A 21856-nucleotide genomic window follows, 5' to 3' on the forward strand; every position below is an offset into this window, starting at 1 on the left:
ATCCCCAAAACAAACCACAACAGACAAACCTAAAAAACCTTCAACAGCTCAACCCTGCTCAAGTTATTTCTTTAGGGACAGCTACCACTCTCCAGCTGAAATGCTGGGCTTTTGGGGAAAAAGAAAATTACATGTTCACCTCCAAATCGAAAAGGATTAAGGTAAGAGAACCTTTCAAACTAAAAATTATTGGCCCAAAGCTTTTATCTTTGCAAGAAATCTCTAGGTAAGACCAGCCTGACAGTTAAACAACTGGTTCTTCTGGTGGGGAGAAACCCTCCTCTTTAAGGGAAGCAGCCTGATAGTTAAAAGCAACTGTTTGGTCAAACTTCAGGCTCCCTGGCACAGCCTGCATTGCCTGTCCTTCCTGTTCACTGATTTACAGGCAGTGCCACGATGGCCCGGGTTCAGATATTTGGTGCCATCCAAGGAATTTGGCATTGCCATTTCCATATGTTTTAATCGAAGTTTCAGTCTTTGCAAACACTCTTCAAATGCCAGCTTTCATTTCTTTTACAGAAAGCTCAAGGTTCCTAGAAGACTTCTGACATCCTCTTTTGTGCTCAGAGAGATGACATTTTCAAACAGATGTTTCCAAAGTTAACAGCATTTGAAAGAATAATGAACTCAAATGCCCCTGGATTCCAGCTTAGCCCAACTCCATTCTGTGTCAGACACTGAGATTCCCACCTCTAAGGCAGGAGCTGTTTGTGCCCCCCATCCCTCCTGTCCTTCTCCCCAGCAGCCTGTGCCTGTTGTCCCCGGCAGAATCCCTGTCCCTGTGCACTCTGCCAGGAGCAGCTGCACACAGGCTCACATCTCCCCTTGCCCTCACCAGGGGGTTTCTCTCATCCCCGAACACGCCGATGAGAACGTCGGTGCGATGAGTGCCCAGGGCCTGCACTGCCACCACAACTGGGATCTCTGCTGTGCTCTGGGGCTGCACAATCCCACAGGGCTTGGGGCTGGAGTAGAGCACAGCAGAGTCCTCCTTGCGTTTCTGGAAGGGACACAATGAAATGCAGCTTCAGAGGGACCTCTCAAGAAACTTTAGGCTCCTTAACATCCACCACAACAGCAACTTACACACACCTTTAAAACTCCCCAGGACAAAGGTCAAAGGCACAAACAAGATGCAGGAATTGTAGGTTTAGCATTCCCAGGGGATCCTGCAAGGAGGCTGCCAGCACAGACACTGGTGTCTGTGGGTGCAGCAGCTTTTCACAACCCTCTAAGATCTCCCACAGGAAAACACCCTGAGGACTAGAACGTCAGCTGTTTCCTCAGGAGCTTCAACTGCCTCCTAAAGTTTACAGTTGGGCAGGATCCTGTTCTCAGCAGATCTTTAAGACTAAATAGAAACCAGCAAGGTCTTATCCAAACCCTTTTTTCCCCTAATAGTCTCCTCAGGAATATTTGACAGGAGGAGGTGGATGTGATGCCAAACCTGGGGAATAAGCCCGTAGCAGCCAGGAAGGTGGCTGGGATTCCTAATGAGGATCTTCCTCTCATAAGGCACCTTCAGGTGGCACTCATCACACAGCAGCACCGGGGAGGACACTTGGAGCTCAGGAACGAGACATCTGGGCAAAGAGATGACCCCAGGACAATCAGAGATACTGAGAGAATGGAGAATGCCTACCCCCAATGATTGTGAAATGGAGCAGAACACATTGGTCACTGTCAAATGCACATTGAAGAGCCCTACAGGGATAAATTGCCTTCTACCTTTTCCCACTCCAACATGTCTTGTCAAGGAGGGGCAAACCCTGAGAGGCAGCACCCATAGGCTGCCAAGTGCCCCAGGCAGAGCACTTTGCCCCACAGCTGCCTCAGCCCCTCCTTTGCCCAAGAAGGCTTGCAAGGACTCCTGGAACAGTCCCAGTGACCCACGAGCTCTGGGGCAGCCTTCCCAACAAGGATCAGTGCTCCCTAAGGCTCAAGGAACACACAGCTCCCGTGTCTCAGTCAAAATGACTCCCTTCTCTGCCATGGTGCTGTTGCCCTGCCTGAGAACTCAGCTCTTTGCCCCAGCCCTGGAGGGCACGAGACAGCAGCTGCCCCACAAGAGGGGCTGATCAGCCCCTGCCAGGCCCTGCAGCTCCCTGGCTCCTTCACTGCACAGCTCCAGGCACTGCCTGGCCCCAGCTCCACCTGCTGTACACAATGGCAGCCCAGGCACTGCCTGGATGGCTCTGCCTGGCACAGGGAACAGCACCAGGGAGCTGCATCCCTCTGGGCATCACACTGACACCCACAGCAGCACAGCACCATGGAATTCTGCTGCAGCAACAACCACTTTTGCTCTCAACTCTGACAACATTAAAGCTCAAAATGGGAAGCACAGGGAAAGACAAAAACTGGAGCTGACCTGCCACATCAAGGGCTGCTTTCCCCTTGTCAGACCTTGCCCTCCCAACTCTTGCTGGGAGCCACTTCCCCCCTGCCATGTGCCCTCATGGACAGAGCCAGAGCCTGACTCTCAGCAGCTGCGTGGTGTGGCCCAAACCAGTGCACGGTGCTCACAGCCAGCACAACTCCACCCCTTGCAGCCAGAAGGAGAGGAGGCCCTCGGGAAATTTGTTCCACCTCAAGCACCAAAAACAAGGCCAATCAATGATATCTTTCCTGGTGCCTTTAGAAGAGGGCCCAGGACCGTGCTGGGCTGTGAGCAAACGTGCTTTTCACCACGGGCTGCTGCCCAAGCACTGCTGTTCTTGTGTCCAGCTGGCACAACATGAGGGCATTCAGCAGCACTTCTCCTTGGCAGCTGCAGCCAGCACAGCCTGGGCAAGGCAGTGCCTGGGGGAGGCCAGGCAAGGGCTGCTACCTGGCTGTGATGATCAGGGCTGCCACTCCCTTGCCAATACCCTCCAGGTCCACCAGCAATCTCCGGTAGAACTCCATCACCGTGTTGGAGCACAGGGTCACCTGGTGGAAGAGAAGAACAGTCAATTCTTCCTTACAAAAGCTCATTACCCACGGGTGATATCCTCCAGTTCCTGAGGGAGGATTTGCCCTTAATTCTTCTACTGCTCCATGTGTAGAGCACAGTCTCGGAGTAACAAAATCCTTCTGGCAATACCAGATTTGTTAAACACACCTTGCTATCAGGGCACAGGTCAGCTACATTAAAACATTAGACTACAGCTCCATGCACCACTGCATTCAAATTAAGGGGCCAATTTCTCATCTGACTACAAAGACATCCATGCAGAGGAAATCTGACTTGACCACAATGAGTTCAGCTTTACAGCAGGAGGCTGAGGGCAAAGTGTGGCCCAGCAGGTGCTGGGCAGTTCATGGCTGCCCTGGGAGCCTGAGCCCGGGCTGGCTCTGAGAACTCCAGCCCCACACCAGGAGTGGGGAACTGCCCCAGGGTGGGCATTGACCACAGGCAGAACCCTCAGAACTGCCCCAGGGTGGGCATTGACCACAGGCAGAACCCTCAGCACTGCCCCAGGGTGGGCACTGACCAGAGGCAGAACCCTCAGCACTGCCCCAGGGTGGGCACTGACCAGAGGCAGAACCCTCAGAACCAGAACTGCCCCAGGGTGGGCATTGACCAGAGGCAGAACCCTCAGAACTGTCCCAGGGTGGGCACTGACCACAGGCAGAACCCTCAGAACTGCCCCAGGATGGGCACTGACCACAGGCAGAACCCTCAGAGCCTCTTGCTCTACACTGCAAGAGACAAGCCACCACAGGGACCAGGCAGAGAAGAAAGGAGAAGGATCTCTGCCTTGAAGTTCCACAAGAAAGGGTTTATTCCAAGCAAAAGGATCAGAGCCAAAAGAGCCCTGCACACTCCTGTGCAAGGGCTTTTGTACAGACACAAAGCAGGGGGTGGATACAAACAGCAAACCAAAAGGGAATCCTCAGGGGAGCACTGAGGGGATTACATCAAGTGTCTGGAGCCACTTTGGGTAAGAAGGTGGGGAGGATGGCTCACATGGGCCAATGGGGCCTCCAGGAATATGGGAATTCCAAAGGGGTGTTCAGACAGGGATTGGCTCCAGGTTAAATTGGCAAAAAAGGTTGGGGAACAAAAGGGGCTGGGTTTGACAGCAGGGAAAGAGCTGGAACAAGGGGCAGGGAATGGCATGAGGGACAGCTTTGAGGGAGGGTAAAACCCAAGGGTAAACCAACTCAGGGAGAACATGGGGTATCACAGAACAAACCACTTAAAAAGGAATCAATACAATAAATTTGAACCGCTACACATGGCTGCAGATGTTTTGTCTCCACTGGAGCTTCCTGCAGTGAACACAAATCATTCTGCTCCCCAGGAGGGGGGAAATGAGACCAAGAAGAAAAGCTCATTGCTTGATACAATGACATCTCTCTAACAGCCACCTTCTGCCCTCATCCTTGCTCTGCCCCATTGCAGTCAAATCAATTGCTCTCAAAAACACAAGAATGGCTTCAGGCCTTGACCATAAGGTCTGTGAGCTCAGCATATGATTTTGGAAATCAAACAGTGCTCCTTGAGGAACATCTCGAGTAAGCCAGCTAGCAGAGGCCTCCCAGCAGTGCAGATCTCTCAGTGCCAGGATGCTCCAAGCTGGCACCAGAGCTAAAGCCCTCCCACCCTGCAGTGCAGCTCCTGCCCTGGTGCTGCAGCGGCTGTGGCCGGGCCCTTGCCGTACCTCGATGTCCTGGTGTCCCTGGGGGAGGATGGTGCCTTGGCTGGGATTGATGGTGAACTCCCTGGGCTCCACATAGAAATGGATTCCCTTGCTCCAGGCCGGGTCGGTTTCCCTGCGGATCTGATCCACGCTGTCCACAGCCGGCTGCGTGCCATCATCCGACATGCGGAGCTGGAACGTCAGGGGCACCGCGGAGCTGTTGGTGAGGCGGCAGCGCTGCGTGTAGGGAAAGCCTGGGCAAGGACACAAATATCCATTCAGGCACCCAGCCGGGCATGATCCTGGGGGCAAGATCCTAGCAGGATCAAAGTGAGATTGGAGTTGAGCTCTTTATTATCTGAACTGCAGCTCACCCAGAAGCTGCGTGAGGAATTAATCGTCACTTAGTTCCCTTTGACACAGATTCCAGACTGCAGCCTTGAAAATGCCCACTCCTAACCCTGCTGAACGCTGCTAGATTCTCTATTCGTGATGGGGACGAGCTTCCTCACCTGCCCCAAACCAGCATCAGTTCTCTCTGAGTGATGTGTGTGCACCCAGACCCAGCATTTACTCTGAGAATTCAAGCTGTCCAATTCCCTGCTCAGCCTGCCAACACTCCCACCTTTTTCAAGACATATAAAGAGTGAGCTGTCTGTAAGAAGAAGCTACAGCAAAACAAAGTGAGGATGGAATCAGGAACTAGAACGTGAGGCAAAGCACCCTAATGCAGCTTCTCTCTGCAGGATCCTTAAGGCATCTCTTGCTTTGGGCCAAACAGCTGAGCACGTGACAGCTCAGAGCCCCCTCAACTGGGGCACAGCCAAGCCTTGCTTTGAGATTAGCAATTAGGAACCAGGTCCTAATTCACCCAACAAACAGGGACATCACAGCCATGCTGCTCACTGAGAGTGCTGCCTGCAAGGGTTTACCCCACTTTGGCTCTGAGATTTGCTTTCCATCCTGCAAAGCCACAGATACAGCCACTCATGGTGGGGATGTCCTGCAGAGCGCACAGAGCAGCCACAGCCTGCTCTGCACTGCACATCTGGCTGGGCTGGCCAGCTCTGTGGGGAGGAGACTTCTCCCCAGGCCTGCTCACCAAGAGCATCTGGGACACAGATGGGGAGAAAAAACAACTGCAGCTGCAGCCCAGAGCTCCTCTGTGCCCATCCAAGTGACCACTGCCAGCTCCAGCAGGGACTCCAGCAGGGAGGCAAGAGAGGCACAAAAAGGACAAACCCAGATGTCAAAACCTCCAATGAGACTGAGGCCAGCACATGCAGACAACAGTCAACAGGTACAAAGAAGCAAAGATACAACAGCTGCCTTCAGCCTAAGAGCCCTTAGGAATGAAATTGGATTCAGCAGGATCAATCTCCTGCTTCAGAACCATATTTCCATCTCCTGCCTTTCTTGTTTCATTCCTTCCAAAGGCAACTTGACAAGCGCCTCCGTGGTGATGCAGGCTGGGGAAGAAGCAGCTCAAAAAAGGCAATGAATTTCCTTCAGAAGTTCATGAACTTCATAGTTCTGGGTTTAGGCTTGGCCGTGAATGTTGCCCTTGGTCTGGGAAGGGGGATAGGGGTTCTGGGGGGTTCTGGGGGGTTTTGGCCCTGGGCTGGGCTTTTCCCTTGGGGGTTTTTGGGAGTTGTGGCGTGATGCCGTGGGCGGCTGTGCAGTGGGAGCTGAGGCTGGGCAGGGAGCAGAGCTTCCCTTCCTCCCGCTCGGGGATCACAGCTCGGCCGCTGCAGCTGCGGGAGGTTTGTGCTCGGCCGGGGCTGCCCTGGCTGCAGCTCAGCGCTGGCACCGACCCTGCCTGCCTGCCCCGCTGCTGCTGCTGCTGCTGCTGGGCACTGCCCACACTCCCCTGCCCTCTGGGGCTCTGCAAAATAAGCATTTCCACCTTCCCTTCCCTTCCTGCACCGGCTGGGGGGGATCACTGCCCTGCCAGAGCCCACAGCTCCTCCTGCTGTGACAAGAACTCCACCAAAGGGGAAAAACAGGACTTGGCATCTGGCAAATGTCTGTTCTTGCCTTCTTGTCTGTGCTCTCCTGAGACAGTCTAGCAAAGAACTGTTATTTCTTTTCCCACAGTTTTTCCTGGGACCCCTGTCATTTCAAAGGGATAAGCATTTGGAGGGAGGGGCTCATCTTTCCATTGCAGCAAGATTCCCACCTTCCTTGGCAGACATCTGTCTTTTAAAGCAGCACAGAGACACCAGAAAATACTGCCTTTCTATTCCTTGCTTCCATTGGATCTCACAATGGCAAAATGCCCCCTGAGGCAGCAGCAGCCCTGCAGTTCACAGCCTGAAGAGGCTGCTGGGGCAGGGCAGGAGTGAGGGATGCTTTTGTGTTGGAAGGCACAGATCCCTGAGGCTGTGTCCCAGCCCAGGGAACACTCACCAAAGGAGATGTCCCCGAAGTCGAGCTCAGCGAGGTCGAAGTGTAAACTCGGTGCAGTGACGCTGCCCCTGCAGGCCGAGGACAGAGCAGGCAATGGCTCAGTTAAAGGCATTGCAAAGGTCCGGCTGTTGTGGCTCGGGGGCACAAAACCTGGGCTCAGGGCACCCTGGGTTTCCAACCAACACAGCCCCGTGTGCTCAGCACAGGGCCCTGGGCACAGGAGGCAGCTCAAGCCAAGGGGCAGCAGCCAACAGCCCCTGATGGGCTCTGGGCGCAGGGCAGGCAGGAGAAGCCCCTGGGTTGCTGGGGATCCCATGAAGGACCCTGAACACACACCCAGACATGGCTCCGTGCCTCAGTTTCCCCATCTGCAATGGCATGGACATCAAGGTGTCCCCACAAACTTCTGTAAGCAGCCCTTCCAGCCACAGCTTCCCTGCTTTGCTCCTTCTGAGCAGCAACTGCTGTTCCCATGGAGGAGCTTTCTCAAGAGAGTTTGACCCACAAAATCATTACAGACACTTTTCTGAGACACGAATCCAGGGCATTCCCAAACATCCTCTGAAAAGAGCAGCAACAGTTCTACCCAGGGCACAGATGAATCCTAAAGGAAAGGACCAGTTTGTCAGCAGTGCACCAGCTGGCACAGCCAAGAGCAAGAGTTTCAACAACCAAACTTGGCTGTCCTGAATCTAGCACAGCACCTCACCTGTCCTTCAACTCAGCAGACACACTCCAAAAGCCACCAACATCCACTGAAATCAGCACTTGAAGCTGCACAACACTCACCAGTTGATTTCATGGTTGATGCCAATCAGTGCCCACTCTGCCTTTTGGTTCAAAATCAAGAACCAGTGAACTGTGTCCTCTATTGTACTCACAGGACTGACCCTGGCTCTGCTCTGCACATCTCAACAAGAGACATCTGCCCTTGCTCAAGGAGAAAGCTGCTGATGCAGAAACAGCCCATGGCCACTTTGGGGGAGGGACAGAGGAGAATCAATTATTTGATGGTGAAAGGTTCCCTCTTGATTTCCAAATGAAAAAAGCAGCACTTTTTCTCCAAAAACAAAGGCAGCATCATTGTTTCTCCACTATGGGCGCACCTGCTCACCACTTTTCTCTTGCTAAGGAATAACTTCCTTGTTCTTCTTTACCCATCTCCCTTATCTCATTGGCATCATCCAGTGCAGATTGCTTTCATTTCTTCACTGCTGTGAGCCAGTGCCTCCCAGCATCAGCAGCCCAGCTCCAAAGCTGCAGAGCAGCCAGCACCAGCTCTCCTGCTTCCACTCCATTATCCTGCAGCACATGGCTCAGGCTGGCAGGGACAAGGCCTCACGCTGCTGTGGTGCTGAGCACTGAGCTCTGCCTCCCCTATGATCAGCCCTTCTCCCTTTGGCTGGGCTAGGATTGTCTCCTGCCATGGCATTAGCCCACGGGATGGTGCCCCAGTCCTTGGCACAGCTCCTGCTGCACAGTTCCTGACTCCCACATCAGCCCTTTGCTGGCTGTGCAAAGGAGGCACCAGAGCCCTCTGTGCACAGGAGCTGGGGGCACAGCTTGTGCCCCACAGCATGGCCATGAGAGGTGAGCTGAGGCTGCTGCTGCCCATCTGGCATGGATTATTCACACAAGGTTTTACAAACACTGCTGCTGCTGCAGAATCAGCCAGGCTGGTCCATCTGCAAAGCCCTGGGGGCCTTGCTGGGTGTTCAGGTGGGACATCCCAGAGCAGCTGCTGCCCAAAGCTGATCCATCCCACTGCCTGCCATGGCCCAAGGCACAGGGAGATCCCTGCAGGGAGGAGTCATTCCAGCTCCCCGGCTACCACACAGGGCAGGAGGCAGCCTCACACTAAAGCAATGCCAGCAGCAGAGCAGAGATTCACACCTCAGGAAACACCTTTTTCCTCTGCTCCACCGCAAAAGGAGGTAGGTGGGGGATGTCCCAGAGACAGCTACAGATGTGCCCACCCAGCTCCCAGGGTCCTTACTTGATGGTCAGGATGGCAGGCGCAGGAGATCCAGCCACACTGAACTGGAACTCCTCCTCAAAGCTCCCCAGCACGGTGGCACTGAAGGAGATCTGCACACTCTGGCTCCCACCTGCTGCAATGATGCCCTCCTCGGGGGCAAACTTGAAACACAAGCCCACGTTGGTGGCTGAAGGGAGACAGGTGAAGGAAGCATCAATAGCTCCTTGGTTCATCAGTTTCACCTGCAGCAGCAAGAAAGCAAAATGGAAATACATGAGGAATCTTGCTTCTTGTGAGTTACTGTCTAATGATGCAATGAACACCCAGAAAAGGCAGAAGATGCATTGTGCTGCTGAATGGCAGAAGTCCAAAGATACAACAGGACAAGTTCTGCCTTTGGGTTTTCATGCAGAGCAGTGGCAACTCCACAGAACTGCAGTCACCCTGGCTTATCCCATGGACACAGAGCAGTGCCCCTCTGCTCAGCAGCACCAAGCGCATTGAGAGCTGGCCCTGAGAGCAACGTGGGCTGATTGCGGCTGCCTAGGGAATCACCCCGGAGCTGCTGCTGCCCCAGTGAGCACAGCTCCAACAGCACCATCTGCTCATTCACCTTTTCCCAGACCATGAAAACAATACATTGAGAATGAGGCATCAGCATCAAAACGTACAGACAGCACCATCTTTTGGTGAGAAAACTAAGCATGTCTTTCCCTTCCACTGCTTCTGCAGAGCCCAGTGCAAAGGTGCCTTGTGTCTGGCACTGCCACAAAAGCCTCTGAACATGCAGCTTTTTGACCCAGGCTTGGTTTCATGTGCCAAGGGGTGTTTTTGCAGGAAGTCTCCCAGCTGATCCCTAAGGAAGGCTGCCCAAAAGCAGGGACTGGGGCTTCAGGAACAACAGACACACCTTGGTGACCCCCCAGATTTCAGCAGTCCATCAAATATTCCCTGCTCACAGCTGCCCAGGTTGGCAGCAAGTCCACAGCTGCACCAGGCTTGCTGCTGCCTCAGGAGCCATCAGGATCCATCCCAAGCCCTGCTGCTCACCTCATATACATGGGGGGTGTTGACAAAAACGTTCCCAATGTTCAGAGTCTGAGAGCTGAGTTCAACCAAGGGTCCTTGGCCTTCCCCTCTGAGCTGCAGGGGCAGCCTGCTCTCACGGCCTGGGGAGAGATGTCCATTGCAGTACAATCATTCCCTCTGCTCCACTGCATTTTCCAGGCTGCCTCAGTGCTAGTCCCCGACTCTGAGCTGGACGCAACCAGCTCCTGATGCTGCAGGAGAAGATATGGACCCTTCTCTTCCCTCAGGACATATCCCCTGAGGCTGACTTGCAATTTCTAACCCATTCCCTGGGCTGCTTTCCAATTTGAGCCACCAGTTTGATGAGTTTAAAACCTCTGGTGCCTGTAGTGACAGGTCAAAGAGTAATGGGTAGAAATTGAAAGAAAGGAGATTTCGGTGAGATATTAGGGAAGAAATTTTTCCTGTGAGGGTGGTGAGGCACTGGAGCAGGTTCCCCAGGGATGTTGTGGAGCTTCCAGCCCTGCAAGTGTTCTAAGCCAGGCTGGATGGGGCTTGGAGCTCCCTGCTCTAGGGGGAGGTGTCCCTGCCCATGGCAGGGGCCTTGGGACTAGATGATCTTTAAGGTCCATTCCATCCTTACCATACTGTTATTCTGTGGTTTCCTTCCCATGCACCTAGAGGAGCTTTGAAATACATTCAGTGCAGGCACAAAGCTCCTGCCAAACAGAGTTTGGCAATTCCCAAACTCCCTGGCCCAGGAGCACAGGACTTTGTTGCCCAAGTGCTCCCCTTGTGACACTCAGCACTGTTCTATTTCCACAGGCTGAGAGCTGCAAGGTGACAACTGGCACACAGGGAGAGCAGCAGCTGCTGGCCAAGGCTGCTCTCTCTACCAACAGCCCGGGCTCAGGGGGGCTCATCCCCCTCTGCTCTGCTGCTGTCTGGGCACTGGGAGGTGGTCCAGGCTCAGGGAGCCCATTTCTAACTCAGCTCCTACCACCTGATGGTGGATCCATGGCAAATGGAGCCATCCTGGAGGCCAGGGGCCTGCAGGGGCTGAGTGCTTGTTCACTGAAGTGTTCTGCTCTGGAGCTCTCTGGCCTTTGAGGGAATGCTGGCAAAGCCATGGCATGAAAACCTCTCCCTGCACTGCCTGGGCTGTTCTGGGATCAGTCAGGCACACACAGCATTCTGAGCCCTGGCCTGGCACGGGAGACTCCCTGGCAGCTGCAGGGCCAGGGGGGATGTGCCAGCACTGCCCTGCTGACCAGGGACCCTTCCCAGCACTTCCACGGGAGCCCAGTGGGCTCAGGCTGGCACCATGGCTTCACTGAGGGAGAGAGAGGCAGAGCAAAGGAGCTGCACCTGAGATGCTGCAGTAAGCCACACTTCCATACTCCAGTGCTTCCAGGGGTTTGAAGGTCACCTTGATTTCAGCCGAACAATTCGGCCCGATTTCTCCCTCCTACAGCAGAAAGAGACACCAAAACATTGCTTTGCAAACTTCACATTGCTTGTTTTCAACACCCTCCTGTAAGCCTTTGTGTAGAGCATCAGTGATGAGTGAACAACACAAGGAGCCAAGGAAACACTCCAAACCCAGCCCAACACAGCTCTCAATGCTCAGCTGATCAGCTCCCACTCTCCACAATATTCCTGCTGCTCTGACACAAGCTCTTGGACACATCATGCTGCTGTCAGCTACAGTGGGATGCAACTGCCACTCTGCCCTGCTGGCTCTTGGCCTTAGATGGGCCATAGCTGTAACCAAGAAGAGAACATGATCCCCTTCCTTGGAAATAAAAATATTAGTTTAACCTGTACTGAAAGAAAGCAGAGGCTGGCATTATTCTAGGGTTTACTCCAAGATGAGAAGGGATGTTGCACTGTGCACACACCAGGCATTCATCATCTCTCACAATGCCAGTACTCAGAATCAAGGCTCTGGTTGATGGGAGCACGTGGCAGTTTGCTTGCATCACCAGAAAAGGAAAAGGTTTTCTGTTCCTGTGTGCAGGACAACTCCAAAGGCCCATTTCAACCTTCCACCCTTGTGTCCAGGCTCACAGATGACGCTGGAAGGGACACTCAGAAATAGTGCAAGGCATGGTTACAGGAAGGGATTGGCATTTCTGTCATTAACCTTGGGCTGAATTTGGCCTTCTTTTGCCAGGGAGCAATTGCAAGCTTCAGGTCACTGTGTGAGCTGGCAGTGCTCCAACAGCCTCTGCTGAGCCCCATGTGTGGGGGGAGCCCCTGCCTACAAGAACTGCTCCCAGGGACACTGACAGGACACGCAGGCAGTGCCTTGAGCTTGAGCCTGGCAGCAGAGCTGGGCTTTGTCAGGCTCCCAGCCCTGCCTGGAGCCTGCAGGGCACAAATGCTTTCAGCAGCGAGCCCTGCAGCCTCACCAGAAACTCCATGTCCTCCCTGCCAGCACATGGAGCCAGCTGAGGATCTCCCAGTGACTGCAGCCAGGGAAGGGGTGGGTGTAGGGAGTAGGGTGGGTGGGAGGAGAAGGAGGAGGAGGAAGAGAAGGAGGAAGAGAATGTTCTCAGCTATCACTTACCATTGGCTCAATGAAAAAAATGTCATCAGAGAACAGCATGGGGTCGTCTTGCACCTTTGCCATCTTCTCCTGGACCATGCTGCTCAGGAGGGCACTGTGATGTCCCTTCACCTTCTCTGTTTGTTTCTCCTCTGGGAAGTTTTCCTGGGACAGCTCTTTGGGCAGCCACAGCAAACACTGCCTGCAGCCCCAGGGAGAGACAAGGCCAGCAGATGGTTTCATGAGCCACAGGTTTGCAGAGAGAAGTGTGAGCGCAGGAGAGCAAAGCACTTGAGGAGGAGCAGCAGCAGCTCGCCAGCAAAGGCTGAGCCCAAGCCACGAGGGTCCCACAAGGATCAGAGGACAACTTGCTGTTCCCTGGCCCAGCAGGGAGTTTCACTCCACACTTGCAAGCTCAGCAGAGGTTTCCAAAGCCAGCATCCCTCCAGAGAACCTCCTGCCTCAAAGCCTCTGCCACAGCTGAGGGAGAATCAACCAGCCATTTCAAGTGGCTTTTCCTCCCACTGAGCTGCTCAGGGGGGCACAGAAAGATCACAGAGCACCCACTGCAGCATTTCCCTGGCAAGGGGAGACAAAGCTGGCTTGCAGCTACATGTTAGCAGCATCACACTTTGTTCCTTCCATTTTGGACCTCCCTCGTTCCCTCCACTGCCTTTCACAAGAGCATCCCAGAGCACTTCCACAGGAAATTGATGAATTCAGGCACCAAATCCCTTCAGGGACATTCAAGTTTTTATATGCAATATGCATGAAAACAGAGGCTCTGAGAGGGGAAGGAACTTTGTTGTGCAGGAGGGAGACAGCAAACTCCTGGAGAGACCTTTTCATGAGCCAGAGCTTTCTGGATCTCATCCCAGTGCATGGCAGTAGAATGTCCTGAGAGGGAAAGGATCCTGCACTATCTTCTCTCACAAAAAGTCCTCTCTGCTCTGAGAGCTCAAAACCTCTCTGACAGCAGCACAGGGACACACAACCAGCCCGCATGGGCAAGGAGCTGTTGAAGGAACTAAAGGGAATAAAGAGGGTGTATCACCTTTGGAAAGAGGGACTGGCAACTCAGGAAATGTTTAAGGATGTTGCCAGGTCATGTAGAAAGAAGATTAGAGAGACAAGAGCCCAATTAGGACCTGAGGAAATCCAGTCACCACAATCAACCTTTCCTTCCCAAAATGCCATCCCTGGTTCGAGTATAAATGACCTGGAATGCTGAGTGCTGAGCTCCTGAAGCCCAGGGACACAAACCCCAGTGCCAGGCATGGTTTACTTGGCCTAACCATTCAAAAGCACCAACATCCCCTGAGGCCACATGTTAGCTCAGACATGGGCCTGTATCTCACTGAAATGCATCTTTCAAACCAACCTCCTCTTCTCTTCATTCTCTTCTTCCTCAGTTGCAAAAGCCTTCCACTGGAAGTGGGCTGTGATGTTACTCCTGTTTTCAATGAACAGGGTTCTGTGGCTTGACATGGTGGTGAAAGTCTTGTCAAGCTCCACGGAATTTGTGCTCAGCCCAACGTTGACGTCTACAGCTTCTCCCTGGAGCTTTGTGTGGATTCTTTCTCCACCTGGAACAAAGCAAAGGGGAGTCTTTGCTCAGCTCACTGGCTGATGGAAGCACAAGGAACAGAGCAAAGCACAGGGCACAGATAAAAGTGTCCCAGTTTTGCGCTGAAGGAGCAGTTCTGTGGACCACTCCATTGATCACATCCTTCAGCTCTGTGTGTACAGCGTGAGAATGTCCTGGGCACCTCCTAAAACACCTTATTTCTGAGGGTGTTTGCAGAGATTTGGCCCCAAGGTGACAGGATGGACAGGGAGATTGGTCCATGTGCTCCGGTGACCCACTCAGATCACCGGGATTTCTGCATCCAAGTCCTTCAGGTGACAGGGCTGAGGAGCCCTGCTCAGTCCTGCCTTGCCCAGGCTCTCCCCGGGCATCCCAGGAGACTCCTGTCTCTCCTGATCCCTTGGATCCCTTCTTGCTGACCAGCAAATATGCCTGGGGGCAGGTGGACAGCAAAAGGAGGCCCAGAGGAACAAGTGAAGTGACACCCAGAGCAGGAGGGGACACAGGTTAGGAAACACAACCGGCCTGGCTCTGCAATGTGACAAACCACTACAGAATGAGCATCGTGAAAACCATCTCCCTGTCCAAACCCACAGCCACATCAGTCTTTAAATATTTTATACTGTTCAGATCTGAAAAACCAAGCTGGAGCATTGCAAATAAAATAAGAAAGGGACAAAGGAAAGATTACTGAGTACAGAGCAGTTTCTACATTAAGACTGAATGGGATCCCACAGTCTAGAAATCAAATGGGAGATAGATGTGAGAGGTTTGCAACAGCGTGAACAGCCTGGGAAATGGGGAAAACACGGAAAAAATTGTTTTGATTTGTCACAAAAAAGGAACTTGAGGGCCTGAAAATGTTGTTAGACAGAAACTACATCTATGTGTAAGGGCCACATAGAAAAAGGGTCTGTGGCAAGCCAGTGGAGAAGCAGCATGTGGGACAGAGGTGTGCAAGAAATCCATTGCATTGGAGAGAGTCTGATGGAGACCTCACCTACAGCACTGCCCAGGAATCAAATACAACTACACCCAGGCATAGCCACACCGTAGTGGAGAATCAGAGTTCCTCCTTCCTCCACTCAGCAAGTCCCAGCAAAACAGCAGTCAAAAATCTTTGCCTTTCTCAAGCCCCTAAACACCAAGGAGTTCTCAGTTTGCTTTGGGGTAAGGCTGAACAGGGGAGGCACCTCTGGAGGGAATGCAGGGATGGCACAGAGGGAGCCATGTGCAGAACTGTCCTGTGCCCTGCAGGGCCCAGCACTCACCTGAGCTGCAGCACACGGCCAGGGAGCCGCAATGGGCACCGCTGGCCAGCGGGTGAAATGCCACTGTCACCTGCACGGTGTCACCAGCGCCCAGAGCTCCTGTGGCCGGCACCACGGAGAAAGGACTGCAACACAGAGAGAGGGGTCAGGCCTGGGACACCTGGCCATGAGATTCCTGCTGCACTGCAGCTCCCTGCAGCTCCCTTGGGCAAGCAGGGAGCAATCCAAGCACAGGCAGCACAAGAGACAGAACAGACAGGATCACAAACAGACACTGAGCCACTGCTGACAAGATCCAGACCTCACAAGATCCTGGGGGTAAAATGACCTCAGCTCCCCATACTCTGCATCCAGCTCTCTGCAATGAGGCTCAAGGCTCCCACTGCCAGCAATCCCATCAGAGAATGCTTTGTGAAAAGCACAGAGAGGGTTCAGAGCTATTTGCATGCACAGCTTGACACTGATTGCCTCAGGAATTTCTCTTTTCCTGCTGCTTATAAACCTCATCTCAAGAGATGCAAACGTTAGGGCACTCCCTGTCCCGGGAGATTACAGCCTAGGAATCAGACAGGGAGAAGGAACTTTTCCCTGAAGACCAAGGAATAGTTCCTGTTGAATTGGCAGTGTGCTTCTTTGGTTTATTTTACCTTGGAAACATCGTAATTTAGCCTAAAAAGGGCAACTTTTATAAACATTTCAATGAAAGCTGCTCTAAGAAAAGGAGCAATCAAAACTTTGAAAGAGTGCAAATGCAGATTAGAGCAATACAGTGACATGGAAACCCAAAAGGACGATGCCATTTACAGTCTGAAGAGTCCAATCCCAGCTGAATGAAGCACCATGAGCAGGAGCACACCAAGGAAGCAGAACCGGAGGTTTCTGTGTGTTTACCAGCAATGCATTCTGGGACTCTGGGCTGTCATGCAGGCTGGTAACTGTTTGCTTGGCCCAGCAGAGAAACTCTGTGCAATGTGTTGGAAATAGTGATGCAGATGTGTTGCTGCACTTTGGATTTAACAGGAGCAATCAGGATTTAGTCACCAGGTAAACAGCTCTTGCCTGACAAACACAAGACTCTGTGCTTTGATGCTCAGGGACAGCTCAGGGAAAATGTGCTTCTGCCCAGCAGCTGCTGGGCTTTGTGCCCTTCTACAGCCCCAGTGAGGAAACAAAACTTCCTGGCCTTGGTGCTTTGTTGCTGGTCAATCTGTCACTTCAAATGTGTTCTGGGGACTTTGCTAATGAATGCATCACACACAAAAACAAAGAGAACATCTGGCAAGCTGAACTTTGTTCATGTCAGTAGTAACAGCTGATGAACTTGGTTCAGGTTCTGCTCATTCAGAACCTCTTGCTGTAATTATGGGCTGACCTGTTCCCATTGCCACTGGTGAGAACATCACTGCTGGCTGATGGAGAAGCCTTGGGCCAGCAATGTTCGTGTGCTGGATGTGAGACTTTGGAGGGAGGGGAGGAAGGACAAGGCCCCAGCAGGCCCAGAGCCAGATCAGTGCTCGTGCTCCTGCATCTGCCCCGGGGCTGATGCCAGCACTGCTGCAGCTCTGCTGGGGCTGGGGGGATCAGGGCCTGCTGGGGGCAAGGCACAGCATTCTGTTCTTAGGCTTTGGCCAGAAATTTCACCGCAATAGAGAAGCTGCCAGTTAGGGGAATCCCTGGCCAGGCTTCAGCACTACCTTCCATTCCATTCCCTTCCCACTCCTGCCCCATGTTACATGCTCCTGCCTTCAGGTGGCACGATGGGAATAACATTCCACGGATGACTTCAGGCCTTGCCGGAGAAAGAAGGTGTCCTCTTCTTTTCAAATTACTAAGAGAAGAGTATCTAGCCAAGTTCAGGACTCAGCTGTCAGAACTGAAAAACTGAGTGCAAATCAGCCCCCGCATCTCCTCCATCCCTGGGCTGTACCCACCAGACTCCTCTGTTCCTGCTGGAGCAGTCATCTCACACACACACCTGGCTCCCCAAGACCCAAAGACACAAGCTCCACAGCTAAACTTAACTCCTCTGAATTTCAGCCAACACCACTAAACTGTTCCCTGAGCCCACAGCTAGAAGAGCTGTCAAGGAGACATCCCTGACACTGACATAACCAAAGGAAAATTACTCCTAAGAGATAGGCCTGGAAAGCTAAATTTTGGGCTTTTCTCTGTTAATTGTGAGCTGCTCCTTAAGACACTTCTCATCCTGTTAGATCCATCCTCTCAATGAATCACTACTGCACCTGACAGGCAGAAAAGATAAGGTATGGAGGCGGTTTTAAAAGGTTGTTTTCTTCTGCTTTTATAACTAGGTCCATTGACATGTTTGTTTCCTTGTATGGCATCTAAAGACAGGTCCATGTCTCCCAATGGCACCTTGCAACCCCCAGACACTGCTATTGCTTTGAGCAGTGTGTTTGCTCAGATGATTTCCACAGGTCCCCTCCAGGACCACTGCAAAGACACATGCCTGTGGCCTCCCAGAGAATGGCTTGGCTGACAGTGCTGAGGAAGCATTTCAGAAGCTGCTTGTGCTCAGCAGGGTGCAAGCCAGCTCCCAACATGTTCCAGTGCCCTCCAGGAAATCTGGGACAGAGAAAGCTGCAAGGCCACTGAAAGCAAGAGCAGATGCCTTCCATCCTGCTCACTCCCAGCCAGGCTGCAGGGCAGCAGATCCGATGCTTGGTTCCTTCTGTAGCTCTTTCCCAACTCCGCTCTCACCCAAAGGTGTTGGCACAGGGACAGATGAGCTGCCTCACCTCTGGGTGCTCAGCTGGTACCGAGCTGCCCGGGCACCGACATTGCGCACCAGCAGAGTCTGCTGGGTGCTGACCTTGACCGGACACTTGGAGAAGTCCAGCTGGGCAGGGAAGTCCAGCACAGCTCGGGCACCAATGGCCCGAATTGGCACCACGATCCTTTCCCTGGCAGTGAGGCACACCAGCTCGTGGCAATAATCCTGCAGGAAAAGAAACTGGCTCAGCACAGGACATTTAGTGCCATCCCCATGACAGAAGAAAAACCATTTCCTATACCCCTTCAAGGGCATCAATTTACCTATTGCACCCTCAAATGAACACTAAGTTCTACTGCTATGTCACATTTTAAAGGCACCAGTGCACTTTGCAAAATCTGTCTCAGTGGCATTAAGCTCTTGTGTCACTTGGGTCATACAGATAACAGCCCTAGGCCACCACCATTTCTACTCTAAACTTTAATGATGTTAAAGAATTCCTAAGCCTCTTCTAAGGAACATGGAGCTGGGGAACACAGGACATTGCTCTTTAGGATTCTGTATTCCCACTGTCTGAGAATAGGACAAAGTGTTCAACTGACTCTAAGCAGCAAAAGGAAGAGGAGAAAACAGCTGCACCCAAAGACATCCTGCACCTCTGGCCTGGTGCAGAAACATCAGTTGGCTCACAACTCCCCTCTAACTTTGCCTGTCCAACCAAGTCAGGAGAAGAACAGTGCTAAGAGGTAGCAGGATGCTGTTGGAAAGGGCCTCTCTTTGTTTCCCTGCAAGGCTTCCTCCCTTCCATGCCATGCCCTCAACCCTTCTGTATGAATAAGCCTCCAGATCAGAACATGAACCCTCCAGATCCCAGCACTGAGATCAGACTTGCCAGGGCCTCAGCACTGCTGTTCAAACCTCCCCACAAAAGCACCTTTGGCACGGAATGGGTGCCAGCTGACAGAGCAAGCACAGGGACAGGAATGAAGACAGAGCCCCAGCAGTGTCACTGCCATGGGCTCTGGGCTCACAGCTCTGCCTGCAGCTTGTACCTGCCCTGCACCAGCTCCTTCAGGCAGGTGTCCAAGTGCCCTGCAGCTCAGCAACCTCCTGCTGACCAAGGGCACCCAGAGCCCAGTGTGCCTGTGCCAGGCCGGGCTCACGGGCACAGCACATCCTCTGCCCTGGCCCTGCAGCTGTGCCATGCTCACTTGTGCTCTGGGACAGCACAGCTGCAAGGCTGCACAACACAGGAGGTGAAAAAGCACCAGCTTTGCTCCAGCCCAGGGGCAGGCAGGGAAGCTGTTGGCAGTCCAGGAAGGAGGAAAGCTCTCTGACCTCTTTGTTCCTCTGGTGTTTTCCATCAGAATGAAACCCCTTCCCCTGGACCTAGAGATGGCCCAACATCTATCAACAGCCCTCTGTCATTTTCATCCTGTTTCCTGTGCATCTTCCCTTGGCAATGCTCAGCAATGTGCAGGGAGGGGAAGCAGAGCCTGTCAGGCCTGGCTGCAGTGCCTGCCAGCAGTACCAAGGTGTGACTGGCTGCAGGCTGCCTGCCCATGCCTGGAGCCCAGCTCACAGCATGCAATGGACTGGAGCCAGAGTGCAGGGCAAACAATGGCTGTGGAGATCATTGTGTGCTTTGGCTCCTCCAGCCTCACCTTGTTCTTGCTGGGGGTGAAGCGAATGCGCACGGGGGCAGAGGCGCCCGGCGGCACGGCACGGTACGCATCGCTGGAGCTCACCAGCTGGAAGTAAGGTGAGCTCTCCATGGAGACCTTCACCACGTGAACAATCTGCAGCAAAGACATGAAATTATGATTTTGCCACTTGTGGAAACAGGACGAGAGGAGACCTGTCCATGCCCTGCTAACATCCCTCCCTTGCCCCTTTTCCAAAGCACTTTCAGCTGAGCAGGCACAGGCACATCATTCACAAGGCTGAACTTGAATCCCTTCTCTCTGGCTCCAGCATTTTGGCCAGGGGCAGTAGGGCAGCACCTGCTGGGAAGGAAGGGCCGAGCAGGTCAGCACCAGCAGGATGGAGACAGAGCACCTGAACCGAGTCACCTGCCTCTTCAACAAGGCCAAAAAACCTGCTGGCTTCAGCCTGCACACAGCCATGAAGTTGTCATGTTCCAGAAGGGGGAATGTGCTACCTAAAAGCAAACCAGCCCATTACTGTGGGGGAAGGAAGAAATTCCCTTCTGGCAGATCAGGTTTGGGTAGGGACCTTCTGGGGATACAGTCAGGCAGACAGAGCAGCAAGACAGGAGACCAAACACTGTGCTCTTACTGGGAATAAAAGCAAACCTGAAAAGCAAAAGAAGGAATGAACACAGCAAGACAATCCCTAAAACAAGGAGATGGCAAAGAGAATTTAAATGGGCAGTAAAGCAGCAAGGAAGAATCATAAGACCATGAGAGCAACCAGCTTGCCAAAAGTAACAGAAACACAGACAGGCCGTGTCTACTGACCATGGTGCTTCAGAGGCATTTTCTGCCTGGAGAAACAGGACCAGCATTGACTGACAGTGTGGTTCCAGTATGCAAAGCCAATATTGGCACTCCAGGGCTTCCTGCTGCCCGTGCAGGCAAGCTGGGCTGCTGGGCATTCCTGCCTGCAGCCAGCAGGCCAGGTTCTGCCCTCTGGGTACACATGCACAGCACACATGCATTTTCTAGCACACTGATAGCATCAACCCCTGAGCACCAAAATGCTCTCCAAAAGTCTAAACCAGATGATTTGGACTCCCTCCTGTCTCCTTCCACCAGCCTACTCTTGGCACAAGCCTCACTTGAGAAAATGTTTCCCTGACTGAAATTCAAATGGTCTCAAGTTTTCCTCTTTACAGTGGAACACAACTGACATTTTTCAACTTTTTCCCTCTCAGCTCTCTTGGTAAACTGCAAAACAATCCCAGTTTCTTCATGTGAAGGTTGAAACCTCCTGGAGCACATGGCTTTGGATGTGCTGTGCTTCTGCAAAGGGAAAGCAGAACACGTGTTGCTTTTGGAAAAGCTGAGCAGAGCTGGATGAAGCTGAGCAGGAGCCTCAAGTGGCACCTAAAGGCCTCTCACTGCTTCTGCTCCATCACTCTGATTGCAGGGCTCTTTCGGGACACGGTTCCTGCAGGGCCAATGCCATTATGAGAAGTGATTCCAGCATAAAGTGCAGAAGGCTCAGCCCCTGAGCTTTGCCTGTGAGCTGCACAAAGGGAGCCAAACTGGCTGAGAGAGGCAGAGATTCCTACCAGGAGCCAAGATTAACCAAGGACACACAGGGTGTGCTATAGACCCAAGGCAAAGCAGGAGAGCAGGTAAGAACTGTACAGCCCTCAACATTCCTGTCAATCCAGAGCTTTCAAGAGAAGGAAACTCCTTTGGCATAGACACCATCAACGCCTGGCCAAAACCAGGGGACAATTCCCAGCACAGGAAGATTTCCACCATCTTGCAGAAGAAGGTGCTGAGACATTTTCTTCTGCATGTGCTGCAGCAGATAACTTGCTTTGCTGTACACTGAGGGAATGACAGCACTCTCCTCTTCCAGCACAGTGTCAAAGCTCTGGGTGCCAGCACTTACCTTGTCCTTATTCATGAGAGACAGCACCATTTCAGAGACCTCCCGAGCGACGAAGTTCTGAAATACCAGCTCTGGTGGGG

The 21856-nt window shown here is 52.8% G+C and overlaps 1 protein-coding gene across 1 annotated transcript; it reads right to left on the bottom strand.

The window, feature by feature from the left end:
• Positions 1-1351: 1351 nt before the first annotated feature.
• Positions 1352-21806, bottom strand: LOC141731837 (hydrocephalus-inducing protein homolog). Its single transcript, XM_074558895.1, has 11 exons — positions 21777-21806; positions 19853-19987; positions 18214-18413; positions 15455-15579; positions 13977-14181; positions 12617-12797; positions 9034-9257; positions 7038-7105; positions 4650-4882; positions 2831-2931; positions 1352-1583 (listed from the first exon to the last, which is right to left on the bottom strand). The coding sequence occupies exons 1-11, from the start codon at positions 21804-21806 to the stop codon at positions 1352-1354; spliced, it is 1734 nt and encodes a 577-aa protein (XP_074414996.1).
• Positions 21807-21856: the final 50 nt, after the last annotated feature.

Source organism: Zonotrichia albicollis, chromosome 26, assembly GCF_047830755.1.
Source record: "Zonotrichia albicollis isolate bZonAlb1 chromosome 26, bZonAlb1.hap1, whole genome shotgun sequence".
Taxonomy (NCBI): Eukaryota; Metazoa; Chordata; class Aves; order Passeriformes; family Passerellidae; genus Zonotrichia; species Zonotrichia albicollis.

Excerpts from the sequence above, each read along its gene's own strand:
- LOC141731837 (XM_074558895.1), bottom strand. The coding sequence starts at position 21,806 with ATGGTGCTGTCTCTCATGAATAAGGACAAG. Across the intron at positions 18,414-19,852 it reads TCACCCCCAGCAAGAACAAG|GATTATTGCCACGAGCTGGT; the intron begins GTGAGGCTGGAG and ends CTTTTCCTGCAG. Across the intron at positions 9,258-12,616 it reads TTTTTTTCATTGAGCCAATG|GTGAAACTGATGAACCAAGG; the intron begins GTAAGTGATAGC and ends TTGCTGCTGCAG.